This window comes from Aulonocara sp. 'chitande type north' Nkhata Bay, linkage group LG13 (genome assembly GCF_057382095.1).
Source record: "Aulonocara sp. 'chitande type north' Nkhata Bay isolate Kocher_YH1m ecotype deep benthic linkage group LG13, A_spYH_male_GT1.1, whole genome shotgun sequence".
Taxonomy (NCBI): domain Eukaryota; kingdom Metazoa; phylum Chordata; class Actinopteri; order Cichliformes; family Cichlidae; genus Aulonocara; species Aulonocara sp. 'chitande type north' Nkhata Bay.
This window is the reverse complement of record NC_141356.1, coordinates 20,645,448-20,670,665: the sequence shown is the minus strand read 5'-3', so window position 1 is coordinate 20,670,665 and position 25,218 is coordinate 20,645,448. Positions and strand designations below refer to the sequence as shown.

At 40.5% G+C, this 25,218-nt stretch overlaps 1 protein-coding gene across 1 annotated transcript; it reads left to right on the top strand.

The window, feature by feature from the left end:
- The first annotated feature begins 597 nt into the window (after positions 1–597).
- rgs17 (regulator of G protein signaling 17) lies at positions 598–24,925 on the top strand. Its single transcript, XM_086259122.1, has 7 exons — positions 598–777; positions 5,732–5,814; positions 5,907–6,115; positions 10,168–10,298; positions 18,310–18,384; positions 18,474–18,705; positions 20,532–24,925. The coding sequence occupies exons 3-7, from the start codon at positions 6,113–6,115 to the stop codon at positions 20,718–20,720; spliced, it is 630 nt and encodes a 209-aa protein (XP_086115248.1). The 5' UTR covers positions 598–777; positions 5,732–5,814; positions 5,907–6,112; the 3' UTR covers positions 20,721–24,925.
- The last annotated feature ends 293 nt before the right edge of the window (positions 24,926–25,218 follow it).

Here is a 25,218-nt window from a genome sequence, read left to right as displayed (position 1 = left end):
TCTTTAAACTCACCTGAGCATTATTTAAGAAGTATTCAAGCTGTATCTTAAAAGTGCGTATTTTAAGCATCTTGTTGTCTGCATATGTATGTAAAGCATAATATGATCATCATACTGTGTTAACACTGTAAAAGTGCTAAACACATATGCTTCATGAAGTCGGTGTAATCTCACTGATAAGCTTTAACAATGCATGGGGCTTTATGCTGAGACGAGAGAAATAATGCAAAACGTTGTTCCCATTTCTGTTTTAGTGCAGCAACTGTTTCTTGCGGAAACTGTTTTAACATCAGGACAGTCTGTATGTGAGATAGTTTATGGTTCATTTTTACGAGTTTATAACCCGGGGACACATTTCCTCTTGTATGAATGGTGGCCTTCTAACTTTATTACCGGCTGACTGGCTTTCCGAAAGTGTGCTCGCTTGTGTTTAGGATACTGACCAAAGCCAATACAGCATTGTTTTTAAAGCAAACTGGGCGTCTTCAGTTGTGCAGCAGCACAGCTGTGATAATGATCCTCTGTGACCGGACTGTGTGCAGCCTCGGCAGTGCATCTTCTCACCAACTGCGGGCACAGAGCGGCGGTGGCAGCGCGCCTGCGCAGTGCATCCAGGGGCTCGGCGGCGTTCGGTGCTGAAGTGGGGCGGATGGCAGAAAAACAGCGGCGATGGACTTTACACCGCGGGATTCCAATTTACGATGTCTTTAAATAAGCATCGGGACGTCGCTTTTTCACACCTATCATCCTAGGACACTGACAGCCCACCGCAAAGGGGTAAGGTGGTGATTATTCTGCGCTAAGGGTCCACACGGGTTGGCTAGCTGACGTTAGCACGGCGCTAGCTGCTGCTCAGCTGCCACCGCCTCCTCTCCCTGCGAGAGATAGCCGATCTCAGGCTGACTGCTAAAGCTAGCGAGAAGAAAGTGGGTGGTGTTTGATTTCTGTAAAATGTCTGTGCGGCTGACAGCGCTGTGGAGCCCCCTCTCTGACTGCGTTAGCCGTCAGTGGTGTCAGCTGCGAGGGGATCTCCTCTGCCGGCCGGCTGGTCGGACCTGCAGCGACTCTGCTCAGATGGTTCTTGCAGCTGCAGGAGACAACCATGCAAAACAAACCAGCCGAGCAGCTAGCCAGCAGAGCTAGTGTACAGAGGGTGAGAGCAAGGTCTGATGAGATTGCCTTCTTCATATCTGAAGATATGCACAGGCCTTCAGGGAGATTCAAAAGATTCCGTTCTGCGACTGTCCTGTTAACTTTCTCACTCGGGAGTGCATTTTGTGTGTGTTATTTATCTAATGTAATACACTGTTAAGAGATCATGCAGTGCACAGCTGTAGCAGCACCATCACTGCAGTTTCCCATGGGTGTGTTGAGTCAGAGGAGCCCAGGTTATGTTGCAACTGCATCCTGAGAGACTTCCTGATTAATCTCATTAGGCCTGTACTCTTCATTCAAAGAGGTCTAACAGAATGCAAGCTGACCTATCAGCATCTGATGTTATTTGCTTCTAGGATGGCAACTTTTATTCTTGAAAGCAGTGAAACTCGGTGGCACCAGTATCGACATTTAAATTGATCCCTAAAAGCATTCAGTGATATGTCCTTTCTCATTCATATATATATATATATATATATATATATATATATATATATATAGATATAGATAGATAGATAGAGTTAACAAGCCATACATTTTTTTTTTAAAGCATTTGAAGATTAATTTACAAATAAGGTTAGCATGTAGTGTCCAAAAGAGCAGCTCTAATGTCATTTTTAGACTGTCTGCAGCACATGTAGCAGAGCAGCTCTTTTTGTTTGTGATGTTGTCTGACAGGGTTGAAAGCAGATTTTTTTTTTTTTTTTTTCCAGGGGCTCCGTTGAGTTTTGTGAATGTTTAATTTGAAGGTTGTTTAGGGAGTTTGATAGCCAAGTCAATCCTCTTGCTAAGTGTAGAATACTTATTAATTTCTGCAACCAAAAGCTTCTTTAGTTCCCAATAGCGAATTAGCATTTAGGCACCAGTTGTTGTTGTTGTTGTTGGGTTTTTTTTCTTTTCTTTAAACACTAATAAAGCAATCAATGTATTTCTTCTTCTAGATGTCCCAATCAGTTTTAAACAATTAAAAATGTTTGCGAGATTGAGTGAATTTAAAATTCAGAAGCAGTTTACATGAATTCTAGATGAAAAGATGAAAAACAAAGTGCTGGTGAAGTTTCAAAGGGTTGGTGAAATTAGGCTAGTTGTTAGCCTCCCGCCCCAAGGCTGGCTTCAGACCAACTACGGTAAGCTGATATAAAAAGAGCAGCGCTGGCAAAGTATTTGGGAGGTTTTATGACTTTGTAGGGCTCTCATTGACATATCAAACCTGTAGGTGCCCAGTCAGCAGACACAAATTAATTTAAGGTATAAGGTGACATCATCCACAAAACAAGGTTAGTAATGAGTATTTTGTGGGATTGTTCTAAATTATTCCCTACCAAAATCTCAGCAATGTCTGAATATATCGGTACTGTACAAAACGTAGCTTAAAGGTGTCTTGTATAGGAATAGTGCTATTTAAAAAGACAGAAAGCTGTACAGAAGAATAAGGATAATAACCAAACAACTTTTTACAGCTCATGCCAATTCAAAAACATCAAGGGAGGTGTTACTGCAGCATTTCAACACTGACAGCGCTCTCTATGCAGTAGAGGCTTGGACCCGGAAAAAGGCTCGATACGTCATCAGTAACAAAGCGCACAGATTGGGCTCTTTGTTGTGTTTCGAAAGCCATTCCTGTGCAGTTTTATCCCGGGATGATTTAGCCATATTGGAATTTTTTTCACTCACGTGGATTATCAGGGGCATCAGTCTCCAAATTCCAAACCGGGCCGAGCTTTGTCGTAAACATTTCCCATAGTCATTTTCTTCATTTCATTCAGGAAGCACATCACTAAAGTTGGTGATCATCTTCGCAACAGGAATAAGCAAACTCACAAGTACAATGAAAAAGCCTGATCTTAACAAGCTGCTGTGCAAAATAATTTGTCATAGATTCTTAATATACAAGGGAAACTATTGTTTTCAAACCAGTTTAAACTGGCATGAACGGATGTTGATGCTCCCCTCATGTTGCTTTTACAGTAGAGCAGTATTGAGACAGCATGTTGTGTCATATGGGAGGGATGGTAGTGACATGTGAACCTCGATTTTTTTTTCTTTTTTTTTTTTTTTTCTTTGTGCTGCTCTTTATCTTGCTAGACATCACTGTGGAGGAAATGAGCCATGTATAGGCAAGGGTGGGTGAGGGACTGTAGATCAGAGCTGATAAGGCTGCTAACCCACTGTAACTGAAGATGTTTAGTTTAGTTTGTTTGGTAAGTCTTTTCAATATTAGATATTATCTTTATCTTCTTTTTTTTGTATATGCTAATTTTACACTCTAAGTTGCAGACTGCTGATAATTTGCAATAGTGTTAAGGTCACCATGCGAACACCTCTAAGCTGCTGTTATGAGTAAGCACGGTGTTGGAGCACTAATTCCTGCATGAAGAACATGGAGCATGAGGGCTATCTAGGAGACACAGCAGCCTCTCTCAGGGCCAAAATCCAGCATATGGCTTTTGACATTGATTGAGTGTTGGGTTGCAGTGCCAGTGAGCTTAATGCTTTGCACCATAAATGTTTAAGATAAGCATTCGCAGCATCATTTGCCATTTACTGCATTTCCTGGTTGAACTGGTCTTATTCTAACCACATCCTTTAGCTTATCACAAGTAAAGTATTATGGTATCAGCGTCTGTGTTGGTGGCTGAGAAGAGGAAGCTGTTGCACAAAGGCGTCAGAGGAAAAGTACAGCTTCAGCTGATGTCTGTTTTCAATAGGGCTGCCACAAACTATTATTTTGATAGTCGACTAGTCACCGATTATTTATGCGATTAGTCGACTAATCAGATCATCATCCACTGGACGTAAAACTACAGCTTATTGCACCAGCAGCATCTGCTCTTATATAACTATCATTAGCTTACAGCTTTAAGCTTTTAAGGTGCTAACTAAAAATAAAGACAAGATGATAGTTTATTCAATTTTAATGAAATTTGCAGATTGTTTCGGTAAAGTTTAATAAACTCCTTGCTATCTAAAATATAACAGGACACCGGAGTATATTCTCCAGCATCTCACACTTCTGATAATCAGCTGTCTGCTTGACGTTTATTCAGCTGTGTAAAAACTATAACTTTAATCTCAGCCAAACCGATTTACTCAGGAACAAATAAAATACAAAAAAAAAAAAAAAAAAAAGCCAAACAACAACATTTTTAATTTATCTAAGTGACTCATATATATTTAACCTGAGTCGGGAAAGACGGCGGTGGGTTTGAAAACAATTTGCCGGGAGTCCGGTGTTCTCACGGCGCTAGTGACCTAGCCCCCGGCTAGCTATCGAGCTAGTGGGTAACAGACGTCTCCGAAAACGTCGGAGCGCTTTTGAAAATATGTGGTGTCCTGATAAACTGAGCCGATATTTGAGGTTTACACAGCTACATTCTCGCCTGAAAATATGTTAAACGTTTATTTTGTGACCCAGAAAGAATAATAAGAGTAATATTAAAACTAACTAGCTACCGCCATTGTTGGAAACTAAGCTGGGCCGCGCTATGAATTCTGGGACACAGCTGCTTCTTCTTCTTCGGGGTTTAACGGCAGCTGGCATCCTTGTACATGCTGTGCTGCCATCTTCTGTTTCAGTCCGTTATTACACTCTTAAATCCTGCTATTATTCCTGCGTCTTTTGCGATCTTACAAAGCTTCAAACGACGCGTCGACTATTAAATCAGTCGTCGACGATTTTGATAGTCGACGTAATCGTGACTAGTCGACAAATCGTGGCAGCCCTAGTTTTCAATACAGATGAATATGCTAGCTTTTTCACATAGTCGACTTCCTCATTAACCAGTAGATCTTTGTCATCGTTAACCCCTCTCATGTATTGATTGTATATTAAAATACAGTCCATTCCCAAATTAAATGCAAATTTTTACATTGTCCTATGGCTGTAGTGCTGCTTATCTATCTAGACTACTTTGGTGTGAGCTGCTCAGTTTGGGAGGTTTTGGCTGAAGAAATGCCTACCTTTGTCTTGAATTTAATGTAAATAATTGGCACCTTCCTCATGGTTCTTCAATGGGCACTACATTGAAAAAATAAAAACACAATATCTTTTTTTAGAAATCAAAGCCCGGTGACTGAAAAAGTCCCGGTGTTCACAGGTTTATGCAGCAACTGTTTTTCTTTTGAACTACACCTGGCAACGACACAGGATGTGACAGGATATAAACTCAGCTGAGCTGAGCTCAAATGTTAGGCAGTTTCATACCTATTTTGGCCGGTGCGTGTAGATAGTAGAAAGAAAAGAGTTCTACAACAAGAAACATGAATAACCAGATCGTAGTTTCTAGAAAAGGGCATTGCTGCTTAGTTTCTCTGCTGCAATCTTTGCCAATTGAGCACACGTAGACAAGTAAGAGTAGATATCTTTACCACTTATAACTCCAAAACTGGGCAACTGGGCATCTACACCTAATCTAGATGGATGAAAATGAGGTTCTGCTCTGTGTCGCATTTGCTCGTATCTGCTTCTGTCTTCTTGTCGTTGCAGGATATATTTCTCCTGACTGATCATTTTCACTTAAAGTCAACTTCTGTGTTTCATGGTGTTTTCTTTTTGTTCACGTTCTGTGTTTTACAGATGCTGCACTTTGAATGCTCCCTACACCCTCAAGTCCATAAATGACCCTTTCACAGAGTTCTGAGGAAGCTTAGGAGGTGTTGGTGAGAGAAGCAGAAGTAGCGAGTGAAGTAAGGAAACGAGGGGAGGAAGTGGTCGCATTTCATCTCAGCTCTCGTGTCCCTTTCTGTGCCAGTTGGTCAGGGATGGTGATACCAGTAACCTCTCTGCCCTGTGGTGAAAAGAACCTCCTCGCCTTGCCCCAAATCTCCTGCAAGTCAGAAAGACGCTCAGACAGTCCCCCAGTCAGTCACTTCGTCAACCAGCCTGCTAGCATCCAGCAACCTATTACCTCATGCCATGACTGCTCTGTCTGACCTGTGTTTAGGAACTCACTAATTCATGGTAAGTTTCACGCTTTCCCAGTAATTTAATTAATATATTTAGATTGTTTTTTATTTATTTATTTTACAGAAACTGAACTTGTATTTTCAAGTTTACTGTCACAGTGAGGATCCAAATTTGTGTGAAATATAAAGTCAAATGCTTTGGTTAAGGGGTCAAAATGAAAAGTCATATGTTCATGTTCATAACCAAAGTTTGCAGTTGTGGTCCTGGAGGTTGACGGACCAAGCAACATCTGCCAGATCGTGTAAGATAATGAGTCGGCAGCAAAGGGTGACTGGCTTTTACTTCTCGATTTTAAAGTTGAAGTTTTGATTTTCATTTGTAATTCTCAGAATGGACATGAATTTAAATGTTGCTTAGTAAAAGTCTTTTCTTCATGGAAGTGAAACAAAGCAACCCACCGGTTATTTGTATATAGTGCTTGATATCAGTCGGTTATTAGCCATGAATGGAAAATGATCTGTCACCTTGAAAGGACGTTCTTTATCTTTGAAAACGAGGTGTTGTTAACTCAGAGTTAGAAATAATTTGTGTTCAGATAACTAATGGTAAGATGCTTTTTCTCACACAGTTTCTCAACAAACGGTTTATTTGTTTTTGTCTTTTTGTAAAGAAAACGCTATTAACCATTTTCCCTACCACAACAAAGTGAGAATGGAGGCAGGCTGCGACTTACGTGCCACGGTGACGTCATTATTCTGTTCTTTTACTTTTTGCACTTAGTGCCTCATCAAAGCAAACGCTGCTTGCGCTGATGCGAGGTCAAAGTCTGCACAAGGTGCAAATGTTTCTGGCGTTTTACATGTGGCACTAATTTGTGAAATAGGACGCTAGTTTCATTTGCATCGCTCTCGTGAAAAACTGCCTGATGGTGAAGCAGAGTGGAAGCTTCAACGTCAAGTTGGACTTTTGGATGATGATTGTTTTGGTTAATATGGCGTCCTCTATTTTGGTATTATTTTAGTATTTGCAAAAATGTACTGCATGTATGACAGATCTTGTAGCTATCTTTTTCATCTGTTTTTTTTTTTCTTTGCCCTCTGATGTTATTGTGTTAGTATTTCCACCCCATTTGCATGACATGTCAGTGCATCCTCCTTCTTTGGCTTTGGAACAAAGCCATACCCTCTCTGTGGTTTACGTCTAACAGCCTGTTTTTCCACGGTAGCCGCCCAGTTGCTAAATAACCGATGGCTGCTCCGCTGGACGGACGACAGCATTTGCATATCGGACTTGTCTTTTTAGCCGTACCTTCCATGTTTCTTCATTGAAGCAAATTATCCGTCTGTAGAGTAGAGGGAACAAAAAAGAAGAAAATTAGTTATATTTTTCTTCTTTTTTTTTTTAAATTTGGATTTTCACATTTTTTATGAAAAGATTTTAATTTGAACCATGACATTACAGGTAGGAGTGCTTTTTCAGTCAGTATACTTTTAATTCTCATACTGCATTTGATTAGACCCTCCCAGCTAAGTAAATGCATAAAACTTTAAAGCTAAAGTTTTGACATCCTCGTGGCTGATCTTTCTAGCATTTCTAGTTGTATATGTTTGCAGCTGAGCTTTACGTTACGGTTAAAGCTTATGGCACTGTGAGGTAAGGGTTTTCCCAGTATAATAAGCTCACCAAGTAAACCTATAAATAGCATAAGGGTCATAAGAGTAGGTGAAGTTTTAGATATAATAAGGGAAACTTCTTGTCTCTAAACAAGTTGATTTGGATTTCGTACATGGCGTCAGTCATACCTGGGGTATCACACTAGGGTAGGATGAATTTTTTTCCCACCATATCCAGGTTTTATCTGTGAAACCATTCTCCTCATTTTAGACTGTTTTAAAGAAAGTTATGTGCAATGAATATGAGAAGATGCGAACAAAATGTCAGTCCTCTATCTGCAAAACTGTGGTTTCTACACACCTACATCATTCTGTGTTAACATGAGCTACACCCCTGAAAGTCTGTGTGTATAGAGCCGTAGTACAAGATATTTACCCAAAGAATTTTGAAGGAATAAGTTTAGGTACTTTTCTAGATAATGGAATTTGAGAATGGCCTTCTCAAAAAAAGAGTCCTTAAAAAACTGTCTAAAAATAAACACCTCTAACCCCAAAATTTGCATAATTCCTATTAAAGAGCTGCAATTTTCCTCTGGAATATCTTACTGGCAAATCAGATATGTTCAGAAGAGACATGGAGGAGCCCACTGACTAGTCTATAGTGTAATTTTGTAGACTCATGGCAATCCCCATGTATTTGTACTTTATTTTTTATTTATTAATTTTTTCCCCATGTTGTGGCACATTAGTAAAGAAATCATGACTGTAAGAATAACTGCTAACATTTTTCCAGTATTCGCATGCTTTCGTTTGCCTATGCAAAACTGATGAGACACACCAGATAAATTTTCGTCGCTGCTACCGGTAAAAGTGATTTTATTTCTCCAATTCTGCATCCACAGAAATTTAAATTCAAAACCTCACAGATTTGAAACAGAAACTTCTGCCAATCTTTCTAAGAATGATTGCAGTCAGTCCAAGTTGGACTTTGGAGACCTGTGCATGAGGTGAAGTTGACAGTATTGCGCTGGTCACTGCAACTACTTGCAGTCAGTCTTCCACAGCAGAAGAATTCAGTGCAATCTCTGGGCAACCACCGATTTATTTATTTTATTTCATTATTAATATTTCTTTTTCATTCAGTCACAGAGAGGTAGCCACCATATTTTTATTCCGCTGTTACTGAGAGGAAAGCACTCTCCAAGATGGCTTTAATTAAAGGAGAACAGAGTGTGACTACAAAATTGCTAGCTGCACATTTTTGTTTCTCATGGCTATTTTTAGGCATCGCTTAAAGTAGCTGTAGCTGCAGCGGCAAAGAAATAGCCCACAAAACCTTTGCAAATGTTTCCAATTCAATCAGTGAACACTGCGCTGTGCTTACTGGATATCCAATTATAGTGATTTTTGAAGTGGCTGACGGATGTTTTACAAAATTATGACAACTGATTTCTCCCTGTGCACCTTTAGAGCAATATCGGACTTGGTTTCTCAGTTTCTTTCTGGTGTTAGACAGTTTGATAAAACAAACACAGAATACCTCTAAGATTTTTTTCATTGACTCCTGATTCATCACATTGATTGAGGCAATGATTGATCAGCAATTTCATTACTGCAAGATGTTTTCCCCAGTGAGATACAATAACACCAAATGTTATTTATGTTAGACTATGCTAATAATACAATGGGCGTAGTTTTGCTTTACACTTTGAATGACCTTTGTCTGACTATCCAAGACCTGACAGAGGGGGTTTTAGTTTTTAGTCTTCAGAATCTTTAATAGTGAGTGAAAATCTGTTTGAAGCAACAAGGAGAGTGCAGGCAAACACTACACGTGTTGTTGTTCTAGGATATCGTTGGTTTGTTGCACAGCAAATGGCATCATCGAATCATCTGGACATTTATGTTCCTGATACGATAACGTCTTTAAATGGCGTTGGTGCTCCCAGGATACTTGAGCACCAGTGTGAGTGTTTTAGGCTGGAGCCTGTCAAACTGTAGCTGTCGTGGATCAAGAAGTTTTTGGTCCAGCATGTGCGAGGAATCAAACATGAAGGAATTAGCAGGAGAGAAACCTGTAACGGTATCGTACATTATTGTCATTTCAAAGCAAAAGATCGCAATAACTTTTTAGGTTGACGTCATGCATCATTGCACATAACGTATGTACAAAACCTGAGTGAGTTGGTATGAATTCTCATGAATTTGTGCCTGCTTGTCTGTGTTTGTGACACGCAGATCCTGTTTTTCTGTGTTGGTTAAAATTAATTTGTAGTTTCTGTCAAAGGTGAGTGAAAGACTTGGCTCAGTGCCAGAAACTCTCGCAACGTATGAAGAAGGGAAGTTCCTGTACTGTCCTGCCTGAGTGCTCTTCCTCTCTCCCCTGCACATAAATTCACCTGTCGCACAGTTTCTGTTTTGTTTCCTCATCTACTGTAACATCTGAATGTATAAGATGTTTAACTGCACGTTCTCGTCCTCTTTACGGTGAAGCCCCGGAGTGTGAGTGGAGTGGAGATGAGAAAAAGGCAGGCGGCTCATATTGAGGCCCCACCCCAGGCCCCTGGACAGCCCCGACCCAACACCTGCTGCCTCTGCTGGTGTGGCTGCTGCAAGTGTCTCTGGTAAGAAAATGCAAAGCTGTACTAACAAAACTAGTCCATGCTAATATTATGCTATACTTTATTAGTTTTTAAGCAGCACCAGTGTTGTATTCTGTTTGTTTGTCCATCCTTCACGTGAGTGCAGTATCTCAGGGGTGCCTTGAGAGAATATTTTTCAAGTTTTTGCACAAAAGTCTCCTGCGCACCATGTGCTTTTTAGCAACCTTATCAGTTAATTGCAAACCACAGTGCGTGACATGGGCCTGGTAAACTTGAGTCAGCCATCAAGTTTGATGCATGTAAACGGTGCAAAGACGATGCCCGCAGAAACAGCCCACACGGCTGTTTGTTTCTACTGCTCGCCCGTGATGACCGCCAGAGGGTAGAGTTTGTAAACATGTTTGTTTTGCACATTTTACTTCCATTATTTGGTTTTGTTTTTTCCCCCACTGTTGAAACAATTGGCATGGCAACTCACGCTGGACTCCCATTGGCTCATCGGCGCACGCGGTTCATTGTGGCTGTAATGTTGCAGGATATCTTTAGCCACAACAGCTAACTTTGAACCTATGTCATTGTGTATAATAAAACCAGGGCTGTGCAGCCACAACCAAAACTAGGCCAAAGACCTGAGGATGAACTGGTTACATTTTTGCGATCAAAGGTCAAGGATGTTGTGGTTTCACTTCAGAAACACCCAGTAAAGGTCGCTCACACAACATGTTTTTGGAAAATAAGTCATAATCTCATGCTAACCATAACTACTCACACAGCTGTTTGTTGGTTGTTGTTTTTTTAGCAGTTTATTAAATTGAACTGTGAAAACAAAGCAAAATGTGTCACTTGCAGTGATTGAGCACCTATACTTCCTGACTAACACCAAAAAGCAAGTTAGGTACTAGCTGGTAGCGTTTATCAGCTAAAATGGCAGGTGGAGACCAACATAGAACTGAAACAAAGAACGTTATTCACTAAGTAGCTCTAAATAAATGATTAGAATAAACACCTTTGTGCTGACAATGTCATGCTGTCTGGTGGTTATGTCATTGTTGTTCCTCTGCAGCCCTGAAGAGGCCAAAAAATCCGTTATTGCCAGTTAAAGTTGCATAGCAATAAGTTGGCAGCACAGACAAGCAGAATAAATAACTGCAGTCTGTTTTGCTTTAGATTAGCAGGATCTGATTTTATCCTTTGCAAAAGAGGGCCAAAGGAACCACTGAACAAAACCAGTGTCTGAATTGATCATACAATAATGCAAACAGCATTTTAGCATTGTGTGATTAGGCAGCTAGTTGACAAATTATTTATTTTTCTTAATGGTTTCTTCATTTTTGTGTTGTGCTGTTATTTTGAACAGTGTAGACATTTTTAATAGTGTGAGCCTTAAGAGATTAAAATGCAGCCCTGGTACCTGAAATAATAAACAGTTGTCCTGCCCTTAATCCCGTTGCCCAATCTGTGATATTGCACTGATACAGAGTTTTACCTCAGCTGAATGAATTATGATTTTTAATGGCAACACAAAACCGGGGACTGACCAGCAAAAACAGAAAATAAATGTACATTTATTCCTTGAATTTTCTTTCTTTTTAGTTATTTTATTTTATTTTTTTTAATGTCTCATTATTGTGTCTCACCAGTGCTGACATGATGTAAATTGTCCATCACTGGTTACCTAAGCCCTCGGGAATAAAGATTAGCAGGTTTAGACGAGCATGCAAACCAAGCTTTTGGAATTTAATGCATTTCAGTGTCTTTAGTTGCAGACAGGCTGTCCACTTAATTCATCACCAGGCAGCCACCCCTAAACTATCTTTGGCTTTGCTGAGTTATTTTGAGCTCCAGAGTTGTAATCAGCTGCAACAGGCTGTTTCTGATTCACTACACAACATTGTCATGCAAAATCACCATATGCACAACTTAAAGATAACAGTGGTGCTGCATATAGATATACGAGGATTACTGGAAGCAGATTGCTTTTTAGTTTTTTTTCTCTTATACCGTGTACGGCTGCAGACTGACTGCGGCAGCTTGCTACTCTGTCACTCAGTGAACAGAGTCCTCCCTGTGCTGGGAGACCGCAAAGCAATGCTGTCCATGAATCTTTTTTCCTAAAAAAATGATGATTTTAATCAGCTAATCACCTTTCAAAAGCACAGTGCATTTAGACATGGTCTGGATGACCTGCTGAAGTTCAAACAGAGCATCAGAATGGGGAAGAAAGGTGATTTAAGGGGCTTTGAACAGTCATGGTTGCTGACAGACAGGCTGGTCTGAGTATTTCATAAACTGCTGATTTACTGATCCCACAGAACTCATTTCTCTGGGTGAAAATACTAGAGGTTAGAGAATAATGGGCAGACCACATTGAGCTGATAGGCGGTAAAAAACTAAATCCAATAGCCACTTTTTACAACCAAAATATGCAGAAGAGCATCTCTTAACGCACAACATGTTAAACATTGAAGCAAATGAGCTGCAGCAGCAGAAGATCGGGCTACCACTGAGAAAAAGAAATTGAGACTACAAAATTGGAAGAAAAATGCTCCGTCTTGATTTCTGCTGTAACGTTCAGATGGCAAGGTCAGAATTTGGCATAAATGAAGGCATGCAACCATCCGATCTTGTATCAGGGATTCACAGGGAGGCTGCTGCTGGTGGTTCTATGGTGGGGACATCTTAATGTATTTTGTTCCTCTTGTTACCAACTGAACACAGTGAACCCATCATGGCTGTTTCCAGCAGGATAACGCACCGTTCTACAAACCTCAAATCCTTATTGTCGGTTTCTTGAACACGACAATAAGTTCACTTTTCTCAAATGGCCTCCACAGTCACTAGATCTTAATCAAAAAGAGGTTCTTAGTGATTTGATGGAATGGGAGATTTGCATCCTGGACGTGCACCTGTCTATTGGCCCCTCAATGCGATGAGGTCATTCTGTACCCTTGGCACACAAACAGCCCCTAATCCAAATGTTTCCGCCTCCGTGCTCGACTGTAGAGATGATGATGTTGTTTACTCAGAATTTTTGTTCCTCCAAACAAGTTGATGCCAAAAAGCTCAATTTTGGTTTTATATGACTACAACACTTTCCCCCAAGCCTGTTCTGAATCATTTCCTGAATCATTTCATTCACTGGCCACCTTAAGATGGGCCTGTATATGTGCCTTCTCGAGCGGGGAGACCTTACAGGCACTGCGAGATTTCAGTCCATTACGGCATAGTGTGTTATCAGTGGTGTTGCTTACTGCCTTCAGATCATTAACAAGCTACTCCCATGTAGTTTTGGGCTGATCTACTTCCTCATGATCATCCATACCCATAAGGCAAGATCTTACATGAAGGATAAGATAAGATACCTTTATTAATCCCACGAGTGGGAAATTTAATAATAATAATGACACAAGCAGTTGACCCCTTCTCGCCAAGTTTCTTTCTGATAGTCTTGTAGATCATTCCAGCCGTGTTCTGGTCTGTAATCTTGTCCCTGAGGTCCGTTGACAGCTCCTTGGTCTTGCCCACGATGGTGGGTTGTAGAGGATCATATATTCAATGATATGCAAATCGGTTCAGAGCTTTTATGAAATGTGTTTGGTTTTCTGGGTTTTTGGTTGACATTCTGTCTCGCCGTTAAAAGGAGATGAGTCATAAACGAAAATCATTTGTATTATTTTTAACAAAGCAGTGCAGATGTTACACACAAGGATAGCCAGGACACTGACACAGTTTTCACTGTTTTAGCTTCAGGGGAATGAAGGAAAGCTGTGACTGCTACGTCAAAGTGCACGATGAACTCTGAAGAAACACCTCAAGATTTGGGGATTTGCGTGTGTTTGTTTTCTTGTTGAGAGTAGAAGAGTAGAGTAGAACTATTATTTTGACTTTACATAAATGCTAGAGAGCATTTTTTAAAGCTCGGACCTGTCATCTGTCACCATTTCTAAATTGTCTATGTCTTACACCAAAATCTGAGCACAAACAGACAGGTTAAAAATATGTTTTGATAGGGCTGGGCGATATGACCCAAAATTCATATCTCGATATTTTTTAGCTGGATGGCGATATAAGATATATATCTCGATATTTTTTTAAGCCATAAAGTAAGAACAAAAAGAGAGTTCTTAGTCAAAGCTGTGTCCCAGATGTCACACAGGCACTTTTATTAACATACAGCACAGATGTACATGAAAAATTACTCAAAATTAAATTATGAGCATTCATTAAATAATCATGCTCCATAAATAAAAGAAAACAATGTTGTTTTTGTGCTAAACAAAGAGCTCACAATTGTGCCGTCAAAATGTAAACTAAAAGACGCTGAGCGTAATAACAAAGACAGACAGATTTCACAGCTGCTCGGTTCCCAAGTTTTACTGTGTGACTGATAGCCTGGAGTTTGAAATCCGCTTCATAACCACGTCTCTTACAGGTGCCATTTATGGTCCTTATACACACACACAATACGGTAATATTACGTTGAAGCACAGTACGTATCACTCCGCGAAGCTCCTCGGTAGCCGTAATGCGCCGACAATCTATCAAGCGGTGCAGCTCCGTAGCTTACCAAAGTCGTACTCAAACATTTTTGACAGATTGCTGAGCGCCGTGTACCACATAAAATCGGTTCGCGGCCATCAAGCACAACCAGAATTCATACATAAGGCGCACTGTCAACTTTTGAGAGAATGAAAGGATTTTAGGGTTAGCGCGGTTAGCTCGTTAGCGCGGTTAGCTCGTTAGCATGGTTAGCTCGTTAACACGTTGACGCTGTCCAGCCCCACGCATGGGGCGATGCGCAGTAACTCGTTAACGGAGATTTGCCGTGTCCATCTTGTCGCTGCCTGCACGTGAAGCGATGGGGGAGAAGGGGGAGTTGTCTTCAGTGAAGGCGAGGCGGAGTAACGTTGCGTAGAGACAAAAGTGGACGAAAGAGAGGCAAACTTGCGGCTCCACAACTATAATTATAACGTAACATAGACTATATCGATATAAAGGATATTGTCACATCCTATATCTCGTATAAAAATATATCGATATGTTTTAAAAACTCGATATATCGCCCAGCTCTATGTTTTGATATTTCGGGGAACCAGCAGAGTTTCCAGGGAGTCGCTGAGTTCAGCCGAGTATCAGTTTCAAAAGTTCAGGTCAATTGTGGCTCAGCTATAATTAATATTAGAGCTGGAAGTATTAGTCAGTGGCTTGACAAACAAAAAAAAATGCAAAAAGGCTAAAAATCTCTCTCCCAAAATGTCAATTTTTAGTGTTGTGTGATTGTAAAATTAAAAAAAGGTCAACTTTGGTAAAGGTTGGTGATTTTTTTTTTTTCATTATTATTTATTTATTTTAAACATTAAGTTTAAAAAACAGTGATGATGTGCATTTGTCCCAGATTGAAGGACCAGAATCCAACACAACCAAAAAGAAAATAGTCAGCATCCTGTCACATACAGATTTCACCTTAGAGAATAAAACCTCCTGTACCATGTTGCCCACGAGCAAGGCACCAAAGCCAGGTGCTGGTACGCAGCTCCTATAGCTGCTTTGCTGTGGCTCCAGTCTTGCTGCGAGAGGGGAGTGAATGAAACATTGTTTTCAGGCAGTGAATGGTGAATGTGCTGCTTTTTTCACACCACTTCATCTGAAGTGGTGGCAGCCTGTGGACTGTGACTCTACTGTGTGTTTTTCAGTCAGACACTCATATCAGATCTCCAGAATGAGCCTGGAAATTTGTCCTCAGAACCCTATATGTTTATTTATTTTAGTGTCGAGGCCGGCGGGGATCGTTAGTCCAGCCTGTGTGACACTGCTGAGAGTAGTATACGAGCTGCTTGTAAAGCACATATTGCTCTCTGTGTCACTTTTTTTGCAGTCGTGCCAAGTCGAGAAGTAGAGGCGTGTGTGAGTTTGTGAAATCTCTTGTGCCGTTTTAGAGGATCGGGGTGTATGAAAGTATTAATCTTCTTTTTATTTTCTCCCAACCTCTTACCCTTTAACCCCTCCTCATCCACCCTCACACAAGGCCCTATTCTGGTAGGGGTGCCTTCTATTTCCAACCACACATCACATGCAAAACAGCTGTGAGGAACAGCCTGTATATTTAGCAGTATTGTGAGGGCGCCAGGGGGCTGAGGCTAGCTTAGCCCATTACTTCTGCACAATGGGGACTTTGACAAGAGACTGCAAGAGGAAGGAAAGATCCTCCATGGTGTGGACAAAAATAGACAGCTCAGTGTGTGTTGCATTGTGGACTCAGCAAGTGTGACTGAGCTACGATAGACACAGAGGCTACCGTGAGTGTTTGCATAAAGACCTTAACTGATGCTTTATTGTTTTAACAGAGTACAAATTAACAGCTGAGAGAGCAGAGCTGCTTTCATTTTATCAGGTTTTATCAAGGTGGTGTCTTAGTGAGAAGCAGGAAGTAGAAAATGTCTGCCAAGCCACTGTTATGCATTTGAGACTTCATGGTATAAAACTGCAGCTTGCAGTAATCGTAGTGGAAAGCAGAAATTTCAGTTGACACACGAGATATCTTTAAATGTGTTACTGCCTTTTTGTCCATGAGTCCTGACCGGTGGGGTAATCTTTTTTTTTTTTTTTTATTTATTTAATTTTTTATCTGCTATTACTAAGTCCTGCTCCTAAATTTATACCACATATCTCTCTTATCTACACGCCTCTGCACAGTGCTACTGCACAGTGCAAATTTACTTAAATGTAGGCCTGCAGGAAAGTCTACCCAACCGCTGAACAGTAAGGCATACAGTAAACACAGCCCACATAACCGTTTCCTTTTTAATAGTTTCAGACTCATGCAGATACACTTTTCATACAGCACTGTTTGTAGCTCTTTGCTATTTTAAACGATATGTGTAGAGAGTGAAGGTTGGGGCTGTACTGAGAGGACGGTTTAGACAGCGTGAGATGCTGGGACACAAAAATATATCAAGTGTTTATTAACCCAAAGCGGCTGTGCTTGCTGACAGTTACTGGAGCATGCTGTCAGTTTAGATATAATTGATATAAGCCTCTAGCTGCCATTTATTTGCCTCCTGATGCTGTGCATTATGAAGCAATTCCCAGGTTTAGCACTGCGCTTTGGTTTATTTGACAGCTGGTGTACCCATGGAACAATAGACAGAGGATTACAAATAAATCTGGCTCTATGTAGCTGACCGAGTAAATTTGACTCCAGCGTCTCCTACGCTTATGTTGTTGGCTAGCTCTTAAGATCCTTTATGAGAGGAGAAATCAAGTTGGTTGGATGTAAAGAAGAGAATGCGGAAGAAGTGAAGCAGTGCTTTGGTTAGGTAGATAGACTGGACAAAGGATTTTGAAGATGGCGTTTCTTGGTTGGAGGAGCACTACAGAAAAGATTCATGGATGTAGTGAAGGAGGTGCTGGTGGGACAGAGGAAGATGGAGGCAGATGATCTGCTATGGTGACCCCTAAAGGGAAAAGCCAAAAAAGGAGGAGAAAGGCTCACGACCTGAGCCTTTCCTTCCTGCAGTTTCAGTTTAGTTTTGTTGTTGTTCTGTAGCATGCTGGTGAAAGTGAAATCATTTTTTAAGCATAATGATCCCTATGAACACTTTTAATTATAATATTAGACAAGTTTGACCTGAATAAACAATGTTATCATTTTTTTTTTTTTTTTTTGCTATTGTAGGACTAGCTTCCTGGCTATCAGCAGCAGATGATTAGTTCCTATTGGGAAGCTTTTATTACAGTAACAGTAATCTAATAACTTGCAGTCAACTTAGGTAATGTTGTATTAGCTTCACGTGTCTCCTCTGCTCCATTAAAGGGCACATAAATTATGTAAATGACAAATTATTCATGAATTATTGATTTTCCCTTCTCCAATCCATCCAGGGGTAGAGAAAACACTGACATGTTTATCACAGTCAATTTAATGTTACGACCCTAAGTGTATACATAAATATTAAAGAAACATGCTCATTTTAATAGACATATATTGAGGCTTTTATTTTGGCAAGTATAATACTTTCTTCCTTTGATCCAGGAATGAAGACAGAATGGAGAGGAGTGAACGGCAGACCTGCACCAAGATGGACAGTATTGAAGCTACTGAAGAACAGTGAGTTCAGCTATCTATTCTCCCATTTGTGTGTCTCTATCAATCTAACACAAGTGTGTCTTTTTTCTCTTTTTTTTTTTTTACTGTAGACGCCCTAGCCTAGAGGAGGTGTTGTCGTGGGCACGGAGCTTTGAGATGATGCTGCGCTCGCTGGAGGGCCGGGAGGTTTTCAGGCAGTTCCTGCTTTCTGAGTACAGCGAGGACAACCTGCTTTTCTGGTTGGCCTGTGAAGAGCTGAAAAAGGAGACGGATCCCACAGCGGTTGATGAGACGGCCAGGATCATATATGAAGATTATGTGTCCATATTATCACCCAAAGAGGTGAGCCACCACAGGAACGCAACCGAAACACTTTAAATCAAGACCTTGCACTAAATGGCAAACCTGTTTCCTCAGGGTCATCTTTAGTCCTGATTTATGAAACCCATGTATGGATTGCTTTGGTAGTCTCCAGTAATTAATCCTAATGAAACTGCCGATGCTTTCCTTTTTTTCTCGTTCCACTAGTTGTGTTAGGGCAATTTCCAAGGAATGCATGTCGCTATCAGGAATAAGTGTGACCACTTTACTATTCCCAAGATAAATTTTCCATTTAGCTACTACTTTATTTCCCATCAGCCATAGCTAGACTTCGTGTAGGGTTCATCACTAATTTAAAAATGTGGCCATGAGAAGTCACTGAACTAAAACTGTAAACACAGTTCATGGCAGTGGTTTCTTATTTCTGATTTACTATGCAGACATGTGCTAATGTGATTTACAACTATAGTTTTAAGTTGGATTGATTCCTCATTTGCAAAAGAAAAACAAAAAATGGTCTTTACACATGGATATGGGAGCTCTGCAGGTATACTGTGGTGTCTGGAACAGTAACTCTGGCAGAGGATCCGTTGGTTACTGTGCTTTAGGAGTGAAGCCTCTGTGGAATAGGCTAGTGCTGGCACATTCTGCACATCGGTGTTCCTCTAGCCATTCCTCAGTGTCATTTAATTAATGTATTAGCTGGGGTTTCACATTACTAAAATTTTAAACTGGGCACCAGCACCCTGAAAAATACTATTTCTGATGCCACTTAGGAAAAAAAATCACAAAATTAAGCATTTTTTATTTAAAAAAATGATGATAATAATAATAATAATAATAATTAGATCATTACTGGTTCGTGCAAATGTATTCATCTGTTTATTTCCTGTGGCTTCTGGTGACTTGGCACCATATTTCCTTGCTGATCAGAGTTGGTAAGGTAGGGTGCCACAGCTTCTAGTTGCAGACTTATGTCTGCTTCATTTCCTGTCTGCTTCATAGCTTAACAGACAACTAATGTTACCAGTTACGCTGATGACAACACAAAATTCTTCATAAAGACTGGGGTGTTAGTCTTTTAGATGCCTCGTCACATTTGTTGTGCTGCTGTTCATCTGTTCAGCTGCTAGTGAGGGGCGGGGCTGTGTACTACCCTGTCTGCAGCAGTGCTGTGTGGGGGGGGGGAGAAGAAAAAAAAACGAGACTATTGCAGATGAGTAACTAATCCATGTCATGGCTACGGTACTGATGGTACCAAAAAACAAAGCAAGTACCATCACAGTTTTTAGAGTTGTGGTATTAAAATGTACTGAATCCATTCTGGTAACGTCCGTATCTATCATTGGATTTGATGTTCTGCTTAATCAGGTTATTTGTGCTTATTTGCTTACTGACTTTACATTTACTCAAATTGGTAGGTTTGTAATGCCTCAGAAAGGCCCTTTGTGGTATGACTACACTCAGAAGCCTGATTGGTCTTTATACAGTAAAGTCAGAGAACCTAGTCACTTTATTTAACAGGGGTCTATGCATTTTCTTAATCTTGAGTGACAACTTTAATCGTTGTCATTTAAAAACCTGCTAGCAGCATGCTGGTTGTTGTGTTTGTATCTCTACTTCATTTTTGTTTGATGTAAATACTATAATTTAACACAACTCTGTATGTTGTTTATGTTATTTCTACCAACCAGACTGATTGTAGTGGTTGCAGTCTGTCGCAACATTATGGTTACCTTTCTGGGGTGGTGCATGATTCAATGCAGAAGTTGAAGTCCTTAGCACATTTCCTGTCCCAACAAACCACAGATCATCACTTCTACTTAATTTTGTTCTCCTTACCCGAGGTGAGTCTGGACTCACGGGTCAGAGAAGGAATAAACCAGAGCCTGGCGGAGCCGAGCAACCTGATGTACGAGGAGGCCCAACTCCAGATCTACACCCTGATGCACCGGGACTCCTTCCCCCGTTTCCTCAACTCCTCTGTTTACAGAGACCTCCTGGCCAGCAGGAGGCGCACCTGCCTCGACACCTAGTCTCCTCCAGCCTCCATCATCGCCATCAAATGCCAACAAGACTACTACTTAAACTTCAAATACTACTATGGTGCCAGAAGTCGGGTTTGGAAAAACCTCTCCCTCTTTTTTGGTTGAAATGGCCGAGTGACATCCAAGATAGCTGGTTGTTAGTTTTTTTTATTTATATTTTTTAAGCAATTTATATCCAGTTCTCCGCTGGAGGTGGGTCAGCCTTTGCTGGTGGTTATTGGTCAGTTTTAGACCATTAATGCTGGCCAGTGATTGTTTTGCTAGCAATTTGTGCTTTTCGCTATGGTTGACTGGCCAACCCACGTATCAGCTATCAGTTGAGATGGCCAACCTAGTGACCCGCTGTTGGTTAACTGTGGACAAAGACTCCTTAGGAGGTGGGAACAGAGTGCGAGAGAGAGAGACAAAAAGGACAAGCCCACTGTTCCTGTACTGTAATATTTTAGACCTCATGCTTTTTACCCTTACTTAGTGATATTCTCTGTCTTTACTCATTATTTTTAACAACTTTTTAGTTTTTTCAAGTCTGTCCCATTCCTCAGATGTCTTTCATTTAATTTTGCTCTTCATTCCTTCACTGTCCAAACATGACATCTATCTGTCGGTGGGATTTAGGGCATTTCTTGCCCTTTTAACCAGTAGACACACTGGCTCTGCATGCAACTCTCTCTCACTATGATCGCTTGATGATATAAGCCGCGGACTGCAACTGTTTTTGAATATTAAGAGGTATTTAAGGGGGGCGGGGAGGACTGTATCTCTGTTTGGCTGTCTGTGTCCAGTGATGGGAAAAAGTAAACTTCTGACATCTTTAGGCTTACTGCAGTATTTTTATTGAGGAGATTTGAAGGTGTCTGCAGCACGTGCAGCACCTACCATTTATCCACCTGTCCATCCAATCCATCCGTCCATCCAAGCACTTTCCTTCTTTAGGATTCGTTAACTGGGAGAAGGGCTAGAATTGTGGTTGGGCAGCTACATCTATTATTATTACTCATGAACTTTAGACAAAAAAATCTCTCCACTGAGAAAATCACAATGCCTTTACATGCAGGAAAAGGCAGCACAAGTGCTGCTGCAGGTTTTCTGGAAAGCAACCACAGTTTGTCCACCAATCCCTACCTCCCTTTTTTTTTTTTTTTTTTTTTTTTTTTTAACCCTCGTTTCCCTCCCTCCTCCTCCTCCTCCCTCCAGTTCAGACCATCAAGGCCTGACAAGCACATGTGCCCAGTCTAGGGGAAAAAACACAGCTGGAGAAAAACAAACAGACGAAAAAATACATTGAATCCAAATAAATAATCATCTAAATTTTTTTAATTCTTGAGCAGAAAAAGAGGGCTTACCTTGTAGTGTTTTACAGTGAATTTTTGAGCATTATAGAAAGCCGCTTCTGCTTTAAGAACAGTAGCAGAAATTGCAGGCGCGGGTGTAATGTAAAAGGTTATCAAACCCTGGCTTTTGTCTGTAAGGCTTTAGCTTTAGTTGTGGCTAAAAACCGGAGATTGGATGCCTGTTATAAGCAGTTACGCCGAACCAGGTCCCAAACACGATGTCAGAGATGCCGTGATGACGTCAGTACTGGTCGCTAGGCTGTGGAGCCTTGGTCCTTCTGCCGTGTGGTGGTCCTTCAGTTAGCTACTGCCTGTTCAAGACGCTTGTTTCTTCATACCAGAGCTAGTGAAGAGGGTTGGTAATAACAACGCTTGCACACGGGGCTAGTAAAAGAAGCTTGCATAGTCATGCTACACACTCGCCTTTTCAACTAGCCGTCTAGGTTTCAGCATGCTGTAGTCAAGCAGTTAGCATGCTTGTGCTAGCCATGCTAATTTTCTACTCCACTGCCGCGCACACTCTGGTTTGTTTTTCTAATCAGACTTTGACAGCATGCTACGGTAACGGCCGTGTGTTTATGGTACAGTGACACATTTACCAGAGAAAAAAAGAGGAGAGTTTAAGCGGTTGTGCCAAACCTCCCATTAACATTTTTAATACATGAAATGATTTTTTCTTTTAATGATGTAAACATTTGAACATGAACATGTGCATCCACATGAACATGTGGATGTACAATAGACAGTGCATGAGTGCTGTATATGCTTCTTTTTTTTTTTTTTTGTTGTAATTAACTGAGCCTCTGAGTGTATTCGGCACTCGATAGGTAGCTGACCTCCTGGCTTGTTTGGGTGAGTAGTGCCACATCTTAGCGTGTCAATGAAACGGTGCCACTCCTCACTGATTAATGTCGGCATCCATGTTTCTGGCTCCTTTAACTACCTAACATTCATGTGCCAAGCTTGGTCTAGATTAATTATAAGAGCGGATGTTGCACGACGCCTAGCAGGCCTTTGAAATGCAATTGGATGTCAATTTGAGGCTCTGTCTCACTTGTCGGAAAGTTAATTAATAAACACCTTTCAGGATATAAAGTTTTTGTTTGTTGCCACTGTTTCTAAACTGCAACTTCAGGTTTTGTTGGAGAAACTAAATAAGGAAACGAATGAATACAAAAAAAATCCTTTGCAGGAGCCTGGGATTTTGATGTTTCCTCCAGACTTATTTCAACAAAAGAAACAGACAGGATGTCACAGTAGTACAAAAGCTGTCTGCTGTGAATAATGGTCAGGAAGACAGGTTGAAACTAATAACCACGCCACAGTTTTTCAGTGTTCCTTATTAAAAATATACTCTTGTTTAACCTTTGGCAATATAGTACTCACATTCAGGCTATGTGAATATCCATAAGGGCTTGAACTGATATTGCTTGGCTGCTTTAATGAAGAGTTCTGCATGCATGCGCCCAGTTGACCAGAAACAGAGGAATACAGAGTAATTTACCAATTCTGATACCGCAAGATCAGCTTTCACTCTCACTCCTTGGAACAGTTTTACCTTTTCACAAAGTGAAAGCATTTTAGACATTTGTATTTGGACAACTCTGGAACTTTTTAACTCATAAAGCTCTCATGCAGACACATCCCTCTTCTGCACACTAGAACTACATTTCCTTGTTTTTTTTGCAGGTTTTTTTCAGAGTCTATATAAGTAACATGAGAATGTTTCACCAACAACCAGATATTGAAATCATGGTGCAATCAAAACAAGTTTACATTTATAAATTGTGAGATGTGTGTACCTTATTAAATACTCGTAACTGTGGGAAGCTAACAGCCAGCAGGTTTGAAGCTGGCGCGAGTCTCTGCCCAGGGCTAACGGGCAAGCTGGAGTTTAAAACTGGGAGCGTTTTACAAGGAGGACAGACACGGTAGAAACCCAGGTTTTCTGCTCGCGTCCATTCCTCGTAATTTATTGTGACTTTTACACAGCGGGGAGAAGTACACAGTTGTTTATTTTTAATACCTGCGTTTTAAATGTGGATTTTGCAAGCAATGACGATGATGTGAAGTGATATAGTTGTCATCGCTAAGTTTAGATTTTTGTCTTTAAATTTCCATGGATTCCAAGTGAGAGGGTCTTTAAAATGTGGCTATGGTTTTATTGAGTAAAAAATATATAAAGAAAAATATTAAATAAAGGTTGCGAGCTAGAGCTGAAGTGTCCTAACGGGATGGAGGAGGTTTGCGAAGCTTTGGCCTTACTGACATGTTTTTTTTTTTCTTTGTATAAAAAAGAAAACAAACGTCTCTGTAGGCTTTTCACTACCTCTCATGTTGGTTAATTTATTTCACATCTAGTTGTCAATGTAAAAGTTGTTTTTAGATCTACTTGAAGCCTAACACTGTAAACAAAAATGTGCACAGAAAATGACTATGTATATGACCAGAGGGGTTAAAGAGAGTTTGGCCTAGTCAACATATTTCTGTTTGTTTGTTTGTATGTGTGTTTGTTTTGAACTTGTGTTGAGCTGAACTAGATTTTGCATCTCTATAAAGAATTCAGGAATCCACTGTCTTAAGGGCTAATCCCATTTTTGCCTATGCAAATCTGTTACTGTGGGTGAGTTGGGAAAGGGTGAGCTAATGCACCTTTCACCTGTTTTAGATGGACCATGGTTTACATTGCCCTTTGCTGATATTCTTCTTATTCAGCAAAAATGTACGCTTATTTTTGTTTATACATATACATACATACAAAACAAATAATATACAGAGTAAATAGTATATGCCTTTGTGATGATAAAAAAAAAAAAAACAAGAAACTTTGATGAAAACAAATAAATGTGTTGTCTGACATTATGTGGCTGTGTGCTGGAGTCTTGGTAACCTAGATGACTGGAATTCAACTTGACTGTCATAAAACTGTCATTACTCAGGCTACAAGACTTGTAGCTGACCCTGTGCAGTATTACCTGACTGAAGGAATAAATTTTATTTATTTAAAGATCAACCAAATCATGACTTTCTGTGACAAACATGTTACCCTGACAGTAGCATGTTATTAGACAGTGGGGTAAACAGGGGACCACCAAGGATTTGTCCTTATCATTTTTAAAGCCTAAGACTATGTAACTTTTGGTAGGAAAAACCTT

Excerpts from the sequence above, each read along its gene's own strand:
- rgs17 (XM_086259122.1), top strand. Across the intron at positions 18,385-18,473 it reads ATTGAAGCTACTGAAGAACA|ACGCCCTAGCCTAGAGGAGG; the intron begins GTGAGTTCAGCT and ends TTTTTACTGTAG. Across the intron at positions 18,706-20,531 it reads CCATATTATCACCCAAAGAG|GTGAGTCTGGACTCACGGGT; the intron begins GTGAGCCACCAC and ends TCCTTACCCGAG.